The sequence below is a fragment of the Malaclemys terrapin genome, chromosome 5, assembly GCF_027887155.1.
Source record: "Malaclemys terrapin pileata isolate rMalTer1 chromosome 5, rMalTer1.hap1, whole genome shotgun sequence".
NCBI classification, from domain to species: Eukaryota; Metazoa; Chordata; order Testudines; family Emydidae; genus Malaclemys; species Malaclemys terrapin.
In genome coordinates, this window is record NC_071509.1 from 7515785 (window position 1) to 7531065 (window position 15281).

The following is a 15281-nucleotide window of genomic DNA, read 5'->3' on the forward strand; positions in this document are numbered from 1 at the left end:
TCCTGTGCCCCTCTAATAGCCCTGGTCTCTGGCTGTTCAAATTCAGCCTCCAGGTGCTGAGCCTCTGCGGTCGAGCCCTGAGTGAAGCTTTCACTCCTCCCGTCACAAATATGGAGTCTACAGCATGGGGCTATGAGCATAGGAATATTGTCATCGGCCAGGTCCAGCCTCCCATACAGGCAGTGCCTGCGGGCCTTTAAACGGCCAAAAGCACAGTCAACAGTCATTCTGCACTGGCTCAGCCTGTTGTTGAACCGCTCCTTGCTGCTGTCAAGGTGCCCCGTGTATGGCTTTATAAGCCACGGCATTAAGGAGTAGGTGGGGTCTCCCAGGATCACAATGGGCATTTCGACTTTTCCTACAGTGATCTTCTAGTCGGGGAAGAAAGTCCCCACTTGCAGCTTCCTGAACAGGCCAGTGGTCCGAAAGATGCATGTGTCATGCACCTTTCTAGACCAGCCTGCTTCCGTGAAACGCCCATGGCTAGGTGGTGTGGTGCCAGAATTGGAATATGCGTGCCATCCATCGCCACTCCGCAGTTAGGGAAGCCCATTTGTGCAAATGTCACGCACTTTGCCCAGAGTCGCGGTCTTTCAGAGCAGGATGCGATTAATGGCCCTGCACATTTCTGTTAATACAAGTCCAACAGTTGACTTTTCCACTCCAAACTGGTTAGTGACTGATCGGTAGCAGTCTGGAGTAGCCAGTTTCCACACCACGTGCTTCTTCACAGCAGGGCAGCTCTCATTCTCGTGTCCTTGTGCCTCAGGGCTGGGGCGAGCTCATCCCACAGTGCCACAAATGTGGCTTTCCTTATCGGAAAGTTCTGCAGCCACTGCTTGTCATCCTAGACATGCATCACGATGTGATCCCACCACTCAGTGCTTGTTTCCCAAGCCCAAAAGCGGCGTTCCACTGTGGTCAGCGCCTGCGTGAATGCCACAAGCAATCTCGTGTCATAGCTACTATGCATGGCGAGATCAATGTCGAACTCCTCTTGCCTTTGTAGTTTAAGGAATAACTCCACTGCCACTCGTGACATGTTAGTGAGAGTGAGCAGCATATTGGTCCACAGTGCGGGATCCATTCCTGTAGACCGAAGATGCAGAGTGCGCAGTACGCAACCCGTTGAAAGATGGCACCAAATGCAGACAGAAGCACAGGGATTGCTGGATACGAAGCAATGCATCATGGGGCATTGGGACAGGATGCCCCATGACCCCCTCCACCTTCCCACAACTCTTAGCAGCAGAAGAGGAACAGATGCTCTGTGGAGTAGCTGCCCAGAGTGCACCACTCCGAATACCGCTGCAAGTGTGAACATGCTATTGCGCAGGGAGCTGACAGTGTGAACACACAGTGGTTTCCCTTCAGCGCTCTCTGAGTGGTGATATAACTCTGCCCGTGTAGACATACCCTTACTATCTGATTGCTTTCCTAGCCCACTGCAATTGGCTTAGTCTTATCTGGAATTGAGTATCGACCAGCTTGTGGACATCCATGCCTCAGTTGCACTCAAACATTGAAAGACACTCAACCACATTCCGTTGGGCTGGGCGAGTCAGATACGAAGCTGTGAGTTAACAATGTACTTAAATCATTGTAATCCAAGTATAAATCCTTACCAGGCTCTCCTCAACGGCACACATTGCATAAGAGGGGTGACAACAAAGAACCAGGAAGCAACTTGGGGAAGAATAGCAATTGCCCCAAGCAATCTTCTGGAGTATCTGTCAGACAGAAAAGAATAAAGTCAATTGTGGAGAGCCCTGTCCACTTCCACCAGGGACTGTAATGAGTCAACAGCACCTAATTACCCACAGTATCTAAGGCAGCTGATAGAGCTAATGATATGTGCACGGACACCAGGTATTATCCATTCCAGCAGTGAAATCATCAACCAGCATAAAAATTGCAGTATCTGTGCCTGACTTGGGTCAGAGCCTTGATTGACAAAGTTAAATGAAACCAGCTCAATCTCAATGCTCTGAGAGTTTTCTTGCCACAACCTGTTCTATAACCTTAAACAAAAATGATCAATTAGATCCCGATTGGCTAGATTGCCAGTGTCGAAAGATGACCTTCCTTGAGCACAGGCCAAACACATGCTTCCTTTTAAATCAATTGACAGCCTGCCCTCCTCAAAGGAGGCACTGATAATTTCAACCAGCCGAAGACTCAATACTTGCCAACTGGCCCCCATCTGCATGGGAAGACTAGGATTCAAAGCCGAGACGGTGGCATGAAGTTCTCCCCAAATGTCCATAAGTGGCACTGGCTTAAATTCAAGCAGTGGAGATCTAGCTTTTGTCTCCTCCAAGCGTTAACACCACATCATGGACACAGACATTTTAGTCTAAATTGGATTGATTTCAATCCACAAAGTTACCTTGCAATGGATGGACTTGCATCAGAAACTGTGGGAAGACTATCCAGATTAATTGGGCATTCCACCGCCTAAATAAAATTTGCTGATGGAGCCACCACAGTGCAATGCTACGATGGATACAGGATCCCTCCAGGATTGTTCTGGAATCTCCAGGAATTAAAGATTGTCATGTGATGAAACCTCCAGGAATACGTCCAGCCAAAATTGGCAACCTTGGTCACAATCCCCAGGCATACCCCACCCTGCAGCTCTCAGCTGTTTGCTGCTCCCTCTCCCCATGGCTGCAGCTTGCAAGCTCCAGGAGCTGCTGCACAGGGAGAGGGCCCGGGTGGGAAACCCTGACTGAAATCTGGTGGGGCTGTGTGACCCTCTAGGCCCCCCTCATGCATCATCTCTGCGTTTTCCCTCTCCCATGAGCAGTTGCAGGTAAATCATGGTGAACTGTGAAGAAGAAGCTGGGGAATAGGGTTGCCTGAAAGCTGCTGTTTTGACAACCAAGCAGAAAACATTATTATCTGGTCCTGGGAATAATACATTCTCCCCCAGAGCCCTCGAGTAGGATAATTTGAAATTGTAGAAATGGTTAAGCATGTCCATTATACCATTTGTAGAAAAAGTGTGTGTGAGGGAGGAAATAAAGTACTTAACTTGTTTCTTATAGTGGGGAAGGACAATGAAGAGTAAACTTTGGGGGTGTTTTTTTTGATGTAGGTAGTTTTGTACATTCTTGTTCTAGAAGGTGCACTCAGAGACTCCTGGTAGCGCTCCTCTGAGGTGGTGGGCCTTACATAAAAACCTGAATAGACCCAATGAACTCCTTTTTGCAGAATGGACGCTGGCGTAGGCTTCTGATCCTAAACCAGAAGATGCATAATGGGTATCTTCTGAGTCAGCACATTGTGCAAGTACAAGCCTCGAAAGATAATTTGCAACAGGAAGTGCTGAAGTTCAAGTGTCATAGTTTAGAGTTCCTGTTTGCGGTCTCGAAATTAGGGAGTTCTTTGTTTTGTGGTGGCAAACTGTCAGCCTGATGTCCTGAAATATGTATTTGAGTTCAAACTCTTCTTCTTGGCAGTCTTTTTTACATCTAGATTTCTTACGAGGATTTAAAAAAAAAGTTCCATCAATGTTATATTGGTTTCTATTCAAGTGGCTTTTGTTTCTGTTCTGAAACTAGTTGCTTTAGCTTGCTGTTGTCTCTAAAAACACATTAATAAAATATGTCCATATATTTTGTCTGTGTGCTATATATTACTTGCCACAAAAGGGGTGGAAATTGCCTAAATAACTTTTCTGGTAATATAAAACTTGTTAATGCATCACATTTGATTTGAAGAATTACACTGCACCAGGGTATTTCAGTTGGTTTGTAATAAAAGGAAGTGGTGAATGCGACTAGATTAAGCTATAATGATAATGCTGCAGAAGGATCTAAAGTTGTCTCTTGTAATTAATAAAGTTGTCTGCCTTTTCGGTGTATCATCTCATCTGATCAGCCCTGCCCCTGTTCCTTACCCTATTAGGACACAACAATTAAGACTTATCTTCTTCTCATGTATCCGCTACCTCCTCCCCTGCAAGATAAAATGCTTGTAGCTCTTTCAGTTTTCAAATAACAAATCCGAAGTGAAGTTTCTGTATTGCTAGAAGCTAGAGTAAATGGTAAACCCTGGCTTTCTGACTTGGATGGGTTCACTGGAACATGAATGGAGCAATAGAAATGCTCACTTGTAGGTCATCTGTTTGGTAGCCCAGAAAGATAGACTGATGCCCCAAATGATGGATGCATTTGTGCTTTGCAGATATGGGGCCTACATTTTTTTTTTCTCCCCCTCCACCCATCTCAGAGCTTTTGAGTGGCATGTCTAAGATGAATTGTTCTCCAGCTTCAGTTGGACAAGTTTCAACATCACAGCCCCCTACCCATGCTGCATTAATTAGCACCATCGTTGGCAGTCTGATAATAGAGATCAAGTACTGAGTGCACATTGGCATTGACCTGCCTCCTCATAACTAGACCCAGCCTCTAAAGAACAACATTCTTTAGGTTTGTAGGGACGCTTGCGCTGCTGCTACTCATGTTACGTCTGTTCTGCGGCCAAATGGGAAGCTTCATTCTCCACGACTGTTGCGCCTTCCCCTTTCAGCAGTGCTATAGTCGCACAATTAATGCTTGAAAAAAGGAATTTCATAACAATAAGCAAATACATTTTTGATGTTTCCATATAGCGTATATAAATGAATTTTACTATTTACGTAATGTGTTGTATTTTATATATATATATATATTTTTTTTTTAGAGCAATATTTTTCAACACAAGTTACTTGACTTCTCTGAATTATTTGCTACTACAGCCTGTGTGAGAGTCTTAGGGCTTGTCTATGCTTACCGGGGGATCGATGCGCCATGATCAATACATCGGCAGTCGATTTAGCGGGTCTAGTGAAGACCCACTAAATCAACGGCAGATCGCTCTCCCGTCAACTCCTGTACTCCACCTGAACGAAAAGTGCAAGGGGAGTCGGGAGATGCTCTCCCATCGACATAGCGTAGTGTGGACCATGCAGCAAGTAGATCTAAGTACACCAACTTCAGCTATGTTATTCACATAGCTGAAGTTGCGTATTTAGATCAATCGCCCTCCCCTCCCCCCGTAGTATAGAGAAGGCCCACGGGCGGCAGGTTTGTATAATTTTTGGTGGTGCCCAGAATGGGTCCAAGTCCTGCCCCTGTCCTGCAGAGATGTGCTGGCCACTTCCAGGAGTGGTGTGGAGCAAGGGCAGGCAGGAAGCCACCTTAGCCCCACTGTGCTGTCGGTGGTGGTGGCTGGGGGTCCCCAGGCCCTTTTAAATCATCCGGGGGCGGCAGGTGGGGCCGGGAGACGCTCCAGGGGAGGCGCACAGGGGCAGCAGGTGAGGTCGGGGGAGAGACCCAGCCCAGAACATTGGTGGAGCCGGGCCCCGAGGCCCTGAATATTCCTGGAGCACGGGCACCACAGGCCTATATAACTTGCCGCCCCTGAGAAGGCCTTAGAGGTTTACTGATGCTAACATATAGGGCAGCATTCTTCTCCAAGGCCATGGTAGAGCTCTATTCTTGTCTGATATGCTTTCTGAATGTGAGGAACGCCATAATGTAACAATTTTGAAGTAGCAAATCCTCTTTCAGGCTTGAGGAGATATCACCCACAAAGTAAAATTGCAAAATATTCCTTTTTGTTTTGCTCGTGAAAAGGGCTTGATATAATGAGGGACCTTTCCTTGTGGTCTTGGTTTGATTGCTTGTGAAGGGCAAAGAGTATAATGAAGACGTGTTGTTTTTATTTGCAGGTTATCTTAAATGTGACACCGATGACGGCTGTGAGAACAAAGAAGAAGTAGGAGGAGAAGAGCTCTTTGACACTGTAAATTCCTCAATTGTTTCCGGGGACAGCATCAGATTCTTTGTGAATGTCAATTTGGAAGTACAACAGAATGTAACTGGTAAGTGCATTGTGTTCTCTACAATCCTTATTGAAATGTGAGGAGGTCAAACTATGCCTGCCTTGATCTCCCTATTTTTCTACTGAAGACTTCCCCTGATATGTATTTGCCCAACAAAAGCTGTGGTATCCAAGGGAGATTTTCAAAGTCACAGACATCAATTAGCCATCTAACTACTATTGACTTTCAATGACAGATACCCAAATACCATTTGAGGCTCTGAAAAGCTGACCCCAAGTGCATGCCTAGAAGCACCCATTGACTTCAGTGAGAGCTGCTGTGTGCTCAGCATTTTTGAAAATCGAGATATTTTTATGTATTTTATGTACATAACTACACCTACATTTTATATAGGTGTAGTTCTAAAAGTGGACTTGGGAGACAGATTTAAAGGACCCATTTTTGAAAGCATATACCTCCGTGTACACTAAGTTTTCTCTTTTTTTTGTTTTGTTTTTTTACTTTCAGTGAGTGTGAGGGGGTGGTGAAATGAGGTTGAAGTGGGTTTTCTCTTGAGCTCTGAAAGTACTGAGGTGGACTATCATAATGACCTCTTCTAGAAGTGAGTTCCATACCTGTGGGCTGGATGCCAGAAAAAGCTCTGTCTTGCATTTTTCAGTGGAATCTGAATAAAATAGGTTGTTTTCCAGTAACAAAACTTTTCTCTTTCACATCAACATTTGTAAGGCTTGGTCTACACTACAGAGTTAGGACAACATAAGGCAGGCAACCTAATTATTAGGACTGTCAAGAGATTTTAAAAAATTAATTGCGTGATTAATCGCACTGTTAAACAGTAATAGAATACCATTTATTTAAATATTTGTTCATGTTTTCTACATTTTCAAATATAGTGATTTCCATTACATATACAGAATACAAAGTATACAGTGCTTACTTTATATTATTTTTATTACAAATATTTGCACGGTGTAAAAAAAACAAAATAATCCGTATTTTTCACCTCTCCTAATACAAGTACTGTAGTGCAATCTTTATCATGAAAGTTGAACTTACAAATGTAGAATTATGTACAAAAAATAACTTTTATTTTTGAATGCAATGTAAAGCTTCAGCGCCTATAAGTCCGCTCCGTCCTATTTCTTGTTCAGCCAGTCACTCAGAAAAACAAGTTTGTTTACATTTGCAGGAGATAATGCTGCCCGCTTCTTGTTCACGATGTCACCTGAAAGTGAGAACAGGTGTTCACATGGCACTGTTATAGCCGGCGTTGCAAGCTATTTACGAGCCAGATGCGCTAAACATTCATATGCCCCTTCATGCGTCAGTCACCCTACCAGAGGTCATGCGTCCATGTTGATAATGGGTTCTGCTCGATGACGATCCAAAGCAGTGCAGACCGATGCATGTTCATTTTCATTATCTGAATCAGATGTCACCAGGAGAAGTTTGATTTTCTTTTTTGGGTGGTTCAGGTTCTGTAGTTTCTGCATCGGAATGTTGCTCTTTTAAGACTTTTGAAAGTATGCTCTATACCTTGTCCCGCTCAGATTTTGGAAGACACTTCAGATTCTTAAACCTTGAGTCAAATGCTGTAGCTATCCTTAGAAATCTCACTTTGGTACCTTCTTTGCATTTAGTCAAATCTCCAGTGAAAGTGTTCTTAAAATGAACATCAAGTGCTGGGTCATCATCCAAGACTGTTATAACATGAAATATCTGGCAGAATGCGGGTAAAACACAAAGCAGGAGACATACAATTCTCCCCCAAGGCGTTCAGTCACAAATTTAATTAACACATTATTTTTTAACGAGTGTCATCAGCATGGAAGCATGTCCTCTGGAATGTGGCCGAAGCATGAAGGGACGTTCGAATGTTCTGCATAGCTGGAAAGTAAATACCTTGCAATGCTAGCTACAAAAGTCCCATGCGAATGCCTGTTCTTACTTTCTGGTGACATTGTAAATAAGAAGCGAGCAGCATTATCTCTCGTAAATGCAAACAAACTTGTTTCTCTTAGTGATTGGCTGACCAAGAAGTAGGACTGAGTGGGCTTGTAGGCTCTAAAGTTTTACATTGTTTTGTTTTTGAGTGCAGTTACGTAACAAAAAAAAAATCTACATTTGTAAATTGCACTTTCACAACAAAGAGATTGCACTACAGTACTTGACTGAGGTGAATTGAAAAATACTATTTCTTTTGTTTGCCATTTTTACAGTGCAAATATTTGTAATAAAAAATAATATAAAGTGAGCACTGTCAACTTTGTATGCTGTGTTGTAATTGAAATTAATAGGTTTGAACGTGTAGAAAAAAATCCAAAAATAGTTAAGATTTCAATTGGTATTTTATTGTTTAACAGTGCGATTAAAACTGTGATAATTTTTTTTTAGTTAATCGTGTGAGTTAACTGCAATTAATTGACAGCTCACTAATTCTATCTGTACACACTGTAGCTGTGCTCACACTGATGTTAGTGCCCTCTTACACCGACATAGTGATTCCATTTCCTCCAGAGGCCTGGGGCGTATGTTCATGTAGTTAGGGCTATGCAGTGTCCATGTAGACAGACACTGTGGGTGTAACAGTAGTGAATTAGCGGGACTGCGTTTCCTGATTTGAACGTCACACTCAGGGCCGGCTCCAGGCACCAGCCCACCAAGCTCGTGCTTGGGGCGGCACCTGGAGGGGGGCGGCGCGGCGCTCCGGCCCCCGGGGAGAGCGGGGCCACGGCCAGGCTCGCCGACCTCCCCCCCGGCGCCCTCCCCCCCGGCCGCCGGGGGAGAGCGGCGAGCCCTGGCTGGGGCTCGCCGCCCTCTCGCCGCCCTGCTCCCTGTGCTCACCGCCCTCCTCCCAGGGCTCCTGCCACCCTCCCCCCCCCGGCTGCCGGGGGGAGAGCGGAGCCCCCACTGGGGCTCACCGCCCTCCTCCCAGGGCTCCGGCCGCCGGGGGGAGAGCGGAGCGGGGCTCGCCGCCCTCCCCCGGGGGCTCTGGCCGCCCTCCCCTCCCCCCCCCCCGCCCTCCCCGCAAAAAAGCCAGAGCCAGCCCTGGTCACACTTGTGTTTTGTTGTCTTGTTTCTAATTTGTATTTTTCTTGTAATCTATAAAAGGAGAGAGGGACAAACATGCATAAAATGACTGCATCCAATACAAATGAATGTGTGAAAACAGGACACAGGATTTACATGTATTCACATGGTCCCAGGTCAGGTCTTCATTTGATAAATCTGTGTCGTGTTTCTGTGCAACTGTAACTTCAAATACCTTTGTCATGGCAGCAAATGTAACTGGCACGTTATACATAGTTCTGGGCAAATAACTGATTTGTTTTGTAAAAAGCAACAGAGAGTCCTGTGGCACCTTAAAGACTAACGGATGTATTGGAGCATGCGTCTGACGAAGTGGGGTATTCACTTATTCATATTTTATAGATCTGGACTAACACGGCTACCCCTCTGATACTTGATTTGTTTTGGTTTGCTGGCAGTTCCAAAAAATAAAGAGGAAAAGAAAAAAATCCATAAACCCAGTAATCGTGAAAAAAATTGATCAAATTGAAAAAATCCATTCTAGAACCTCAGTCTTGCCCTGGCCCAATGACTATTCACGGTCATTGATCAACTAGAAATTGCCACTATGAATGACCGTGAATAGCCATTGAGCTAACAAAAGAAGTGAGAATGACTCTTGCCTGGTAGTTAGGACTCATGCAGGATGTGGGAGGCCAAGTTCAAATCCTTGCTCCAATGATTTTTTATACCAAGTGGAACAACTTCAACCAGAGAGATTGAGAGCCCCTTACCAGAATATCCCAGAGCCTAGAGGAAAGGGTATTCTCCTGTAGTGTTGGAGACCTGTGTCCAAATCCCTTCTCCAGATCAAGTCAATGGTGGAATTGAACCTGGTCTCCCATATCCTGGGTGACTGTCTTAACCACCGGGCTAAACTTACAAGGAGGGCGCTTCTACCTCTCCTGTTGTAAATGGGATCTAAGTCCTGAAAAATATTTTTGGCCAAAATTCTTTGAATTCATCTCAATTTTGCAAATAGCTTTGGGTTGATTGAGACAGCATTTTTCAGCAAATAAACTAATTTGTCCAAAAAAATTCACCCAGCTCTAATCATAAACACTGAAGCTTCAGTAAGCAAATCATAGAAATCCTGGATAATTAATTGTGTACCTCCAAGAAGGCTGGTCAGATGATTCTGCTTCCTTTGATTAGCTATTCTATTTCTAGGCTTGCCAGCACAAACGATCCTGTGTTCACACAGGCTGTCTATAATCCACACCACGTATGTTGTTGGGAGGGCCAAATGACTAATTTTAATTCATAGGTTCCAGGGCCAGAAGAGACCACTATGATCATCTAGTCTGATACCTTGTATAACACATCCCAGGGAACTCCCCCAAAATAATTCCTACAATATATCTTGTAGAAAATAACATTCAATCCCGATTTTAAAATTCAGTGATGTAGAATCCACCACAACCCTTTGTAAATTGTTCCAATTGTTAATTATCTCTTTTTTTTTTTTTTTTTTTTAAAGGAAAAGATGCCTTATTTCCAGTCTGAATTTGTCTAGCAGGAGAATCTTAAATAGGAATAGAGAGGTTATTTTTACATCTATATTTGGCATTAATATGACCACTGCTGGGATACCGTGTCCAATTCTGGTGTCCTCGGTTCAAGAAGGATGTTGATAAATTGAAGCAGGTTCAGAGAAAAACCCTGTGAATGGTTAAAGGATTAGAAAACGTCTTCTAATGAGCGACTCAAGGAGCTCAATCTGTTTAACGAAGAGAAGGTTAAGGGGTGACGTAAGTACAGTTTATAGGTACCTACGTGGGGAACAAGTATTTAATAGTAGGGTCTTCAATCTAGCAGAGAAAGGTATTAACCTACTTCAATGTCTGGAAGTTGGAGCATGACCAATTCTGACTGGAAACAAGGTGCAAATTTTTAACAGGGAGGGTAATTAACCATTGGACATCTTACTAAGGGTCATGGTGGATTCTCAGTCATTGATAATTTTTCAATAAATGTTGGATGTTTGTCTAAAAGATCTGCTCTAGGAATTATTTTGGGGAAGTTCTGTGGGCTGTGTTATGCAGGAGATCAGACTAGATGATCACAATGGTCCCATCTGGCCTTGGAAGCTATGAATCTAGGTTACATGTACAGACTTCAGATCATACTTTTATGTGAAAGTTCCAGCTGTGTTTTGAAGTTAAGATTCATAAGAATGATTAAGGCTCTAATGATGTTACTAAAAGCATAGAAGACATCTACACCTGGATTTTGCTCACGGTTTAATTTACCTATTTTGTCAAAGTTTAATAAAGCCTCTTGGTAACTTACTCAGTGACTAACTTTCTTGTGGGTCGGGCTATTTTGTCATACAACCTCTGTTGCAGTCAGTGTCAGTGGCTGAGCTAACAACAGCTTGACTCAAGAGAAATTAATTTGGGGAAGTTCTATGGCCTGTGTTCTGCAGGAAGTCAGACTAGGCGATCACATTGGTCCCTTCTGGTGTCGGAATATAAATCACTGAAAGGGAGCTGCTTGCAAGAACCTTTCCAAGATGTCACTCCACTCCTTGTTCGGAGGGAGCCTGGATCTATCATCTGTAATGCATGATGAGATGCTCGTCTCTTGTGCTAGCCATTTGTTGAAGAGGTATCAAACATGGTTGTTATAATTTTGACTGAATAATATTTTAATCCTCTGTATCTGGAGTTCTTTGCAGTACTTGTGACATGAAGCAAACTTAAAAAAAAAAAAAAAAGGAAAAAAAAAAGAAAAAAAAATAGCCACAATGAGATGTCCAGGAGATAACTTAATAGTTACTGCAATCTTATGTATGTAGACTAGTCTCCTCTGTTCGGTGCTCAAGCCATCCAAATTCTAGATTGCAGATTCTCTGGGGCAAGGATCTTATATACCTGATATTCTGTAAGTGTGACAGTCAGGCTCCGGACACCCCAACTGGAGAACAGGGTGTCTGAACCCCAAAGCGTAAGCAGTTGAATCAACTGGTAGTATACAATGTCCTTGTGTATGAAAACATGTGGAGTAAGATTTTTTATGAAAGCCTGTAATGTTCTGAATTTGATGGTCATTATGACTTGTATACAGACTGTGGTTATGAATTCATGTATTTGAGTAGGTATAAAACGGTGCTCATAATTTATGCTGCTACATTCAGCTCCACCACACGACAAGGCGGTGGTCAGCCAGGTGGGGGAGGAGGATCTGTCTCCCCCAGGCAGAGGAGACTAGCTCCAAGCACCTAGCATTATATAACCAGGAAGAGACAAATGGTTGGCCATTAGGGTTAATGGGAAAACATTGTGCTAGATTTCCCCACCCTAAGCAACTATGAGTCACCATGCCAGGAGAAAAGAAAAGCTGGGAGGGAGCCCTTAAAAAGAAACGGAAGTTTTCATTCTGAGGGGTGGCCTCTAAGCAGGGAGCTGTCTGTGAAACGCTGGATGCCCTCTATAACAGAGTGTATTCTGGGAAACTGCTCTGTGACAACAGGTAACTTATATGAGACTAAATCCCTTTTCTAATATACCGTATATACTCGATCATAAGCTGGTTCATTTATAAGCCGACCCCCCCCACCCCCAAGATGGATAAGTAAAAATGGAAAATTATTATGACCCATTCATAAGCCGACCCTATAATTCAGGGGTCAGCAAACTTTGGCTCCCGGGCCATCAGGATAAGCCGCTGGTGGGCCGAGATGGTTTGTTTACCTCGAGCGTCCGCAGGCATGGAGGTAAAACTAAGTAAAGAAAGTGTCCCAGCGCGTCAGCTGCTTACCCTGAGGGCTGGGACAGCAACTGGTGGGGAAATTTTTTTGCGGGGGAGAAGCTGGGGGTCAGGGGAGTAACCCCTGTGACCACCCCCCACATGACCCCACTCCTAGCCTGGGACCCCCATACTCTCCCCTTCCCACCTTATCTGGGGAGGGCCAGGGGAGGATGTCTCTGGCCTGGCTGGAGCTGCTCCACCAGGCTGGGCAGTGCGGCCACAGCCTGCTCCGGCGGGCCAGACCAGGCGGCGCGGCTGCAGCATGTTCCAGCGGACTAGGCCTCCGGCGGGCCGGGCAGTGCGGCAACTGCCTGCTCTGGGGGGTGGGACCGAGCGGCACGGCTGCAGCCTGCCAGCCCCGGAGCTGCAGCTGCTTCGGAGGCTGGGGGGAGAGCAGCGTGGCCAGAAGCAGAGAGACTCTGGCCCTGCCTCTTCCTTTCTGGCTCTCATTGCTTCCTCTCTTGGGGGAGGGGCTGTGTCCCACCTCCCCCTCTCTATACCCGTTCATAAGCCGACCCCCTTCTCTGGGGCTTCCCTTTTTTACTAAAAAATTTCGGTTATGAACGAGTATATACGGTAAGCGTCAAGCCTGAAGTTGCGTTTTTATGTTCGTTTTTTTGTGTGTAATTTGCATGCGTTTGCTTTTTCTTATGATTTCCTCTCTGAATCTGTGATGTTTCTATGAAATAAACTTGTCGTTAATTTTTTACCTTAAGCAGGTCTCTGGTGTGCAAACTATGGCGCGTGTGTGCCAAAGTAAGGTGGTGTCTGGGGGGCTGGTTTCACGCCTTCGGGGGGGCTGGGGGAGGGTGATGAACCAGAGGGGGAAAGTCAGAGTGTCTGTTAGTTAAGAACTCAAGAAGGATGGATTTGGGGCGACTTGAGAGCAGCAGGCCTGTTGGGGTCACCCTGCAAGGAATAAGTGGGCTGGTGAGAGCCAGGGTGAAACTTTATGCTTGGGGGCTGTTTACTGGTGTCCTGGCTCTGAGCCATAGGTAAGAGGTGACCGAACTCCTTACTGCTCTGGGCAATCCCCAGAACATCAGAGTAAGGCACCTCCCCCACTTTCGGGTCCAGAACAAATAATAATCCCTTGTAAAAGCACCTAGAGCCGTCGGGGATAAGTGCTTGAAAGAAGTGTAAACTAATAGAGTAGAATTATGGACCTGGTGACAGCTCTGCTATGATCCTTTCTAGTTAATAACCTCATGTAATGGGCATACAGCTCAGTACATGCATAATTAGATGCTCTTTGCTATAATTTTTATTTTAAAATATCTTTGCGTGGGATTTAAACAGTGTTGAGCAGCAGAGCATAGCATGGGTCATAAAATTATGGCAACTAATTAACTATTGTCATATAATTCTGTACCATAGGGAAGGGTGTAGCTAAAAAATAGAATATACATTATAAAAAAAACCCTCAATCTTAGCTAGCCCAGGCTATTACTGTATAAACCAGCTTTCACCCATTGCCTAAATCAGCCTAGGTGCCCAGATACTAAAGGTTGGCTCAGTTTTGGCACTTGGGTCGCTGAACCTGTTCACATACATGTGTGTTGCTTCCTTGTGGTTGCTGGAGAGCGCCCAATCAAGCTCGTTCTTCAGCCCGTGGAATTTGAATATTGGATGCTATCGTCTTTGGCTGAGGTAGATCGGCTGTACTGTTGAATGGCTGTGTTTATTTCTGGTAGGAAGCACTCGAGGTGATTACAGGTATTTGCTTATGTCTGCCTGGGGCCTTGCTATTGCTCATCATGTCGATAAGGTGTTTTGGGAAGGGGTGTGTGTGTGTGTGATATCTTCAGGCTGTATAAAAGAACAATCTCAGCAAAGCTGCTGCCTTTTAGGAAACTCTGGTTCTTAAAAACTTTTTTGGGGGGATGGGAAAGGTTTGAACAAGGAATTGGTGGTAGTAGGGAAGTCTGTGAGGGGTTTGCAATGGAGGAGGCTATACAGGGTTGGCAAGATCTCCTATAGGCTTGTTTTCAAGACTAATTTTAATATTTGCAAACATAAAAGCAAAGGAGTTTACAATGTACTTGCATCTCTGGGTAGACATGCACAATAAACACAAAGAAATGCCCTTCTTACCTGCTTTCTATATAGGCCTCTGTAGCAATTCTGCCCCGGTCAAAGCCACTCCTCCTCTTCCCACTTTCCCTCTCTGATCTCCCATGTAGGGAGCAGTCTGTCCTCCACAGGATTAGCACCCCCTTTCTGCTCTGTATCCAAGAGTTGCAGGTCCCAACAGAGCTTTAACCCTTGTGGAATTAGACTCTTGCATTGTTCCTTGCAACCCCATGCTCCAGAGGCCACAATAGTGTATCGAAGTATGCAAAGAATGCCCAGGGAGAAAGGAGAACTCAAACCAGAGCGATCCATTCAGTTGGAGGTTCATGAGCTTCATGGCTTTAGTTGCTATCATTTTATCATCTGTTTGCAAACTGTACATTTCATAATAGCAAATACTTATTTATGCCCCTGACTGCAACAAGGAAGCCTGAATGTTTTTTGTGCTTGAAAGCTGAAGGGGAAAAAAAATTCCTGGTTATTAGTGACTGGTGAAAAATCAATCTGAAGGAAGGATGTGGCTTTGTTAGAAATAATAATAGAACACAATTTA

The 15281-nt window shown here is 44.6% G+C and overlaps 1 protein-coding gene across 4 annotated transcripts in view; it reads left to right on the top strand.

Moving 5' to 3' along the window:
- The window catches only part of SLC4A11 (solute carrier family 4 member 11), a 172388-nt gene that overhangs the window by 54205 nt on the left and 102902 nt on the right, over positions 1-15281 (top strand). For all 4 annotated transcript variants that reach the window (XM_054028839.1, XM_054028837.1, XM_054028838.1 and 1 more), the window contains exon 3: positions 5720-5872. In XM_054028839.1, coding sequence (XP_053884814.1) covers positions 5720-5872 — 153 coding nt within the window. The remainder of the gene's footprint in view (positions 1-5719; positions 5873-15281) is intronic.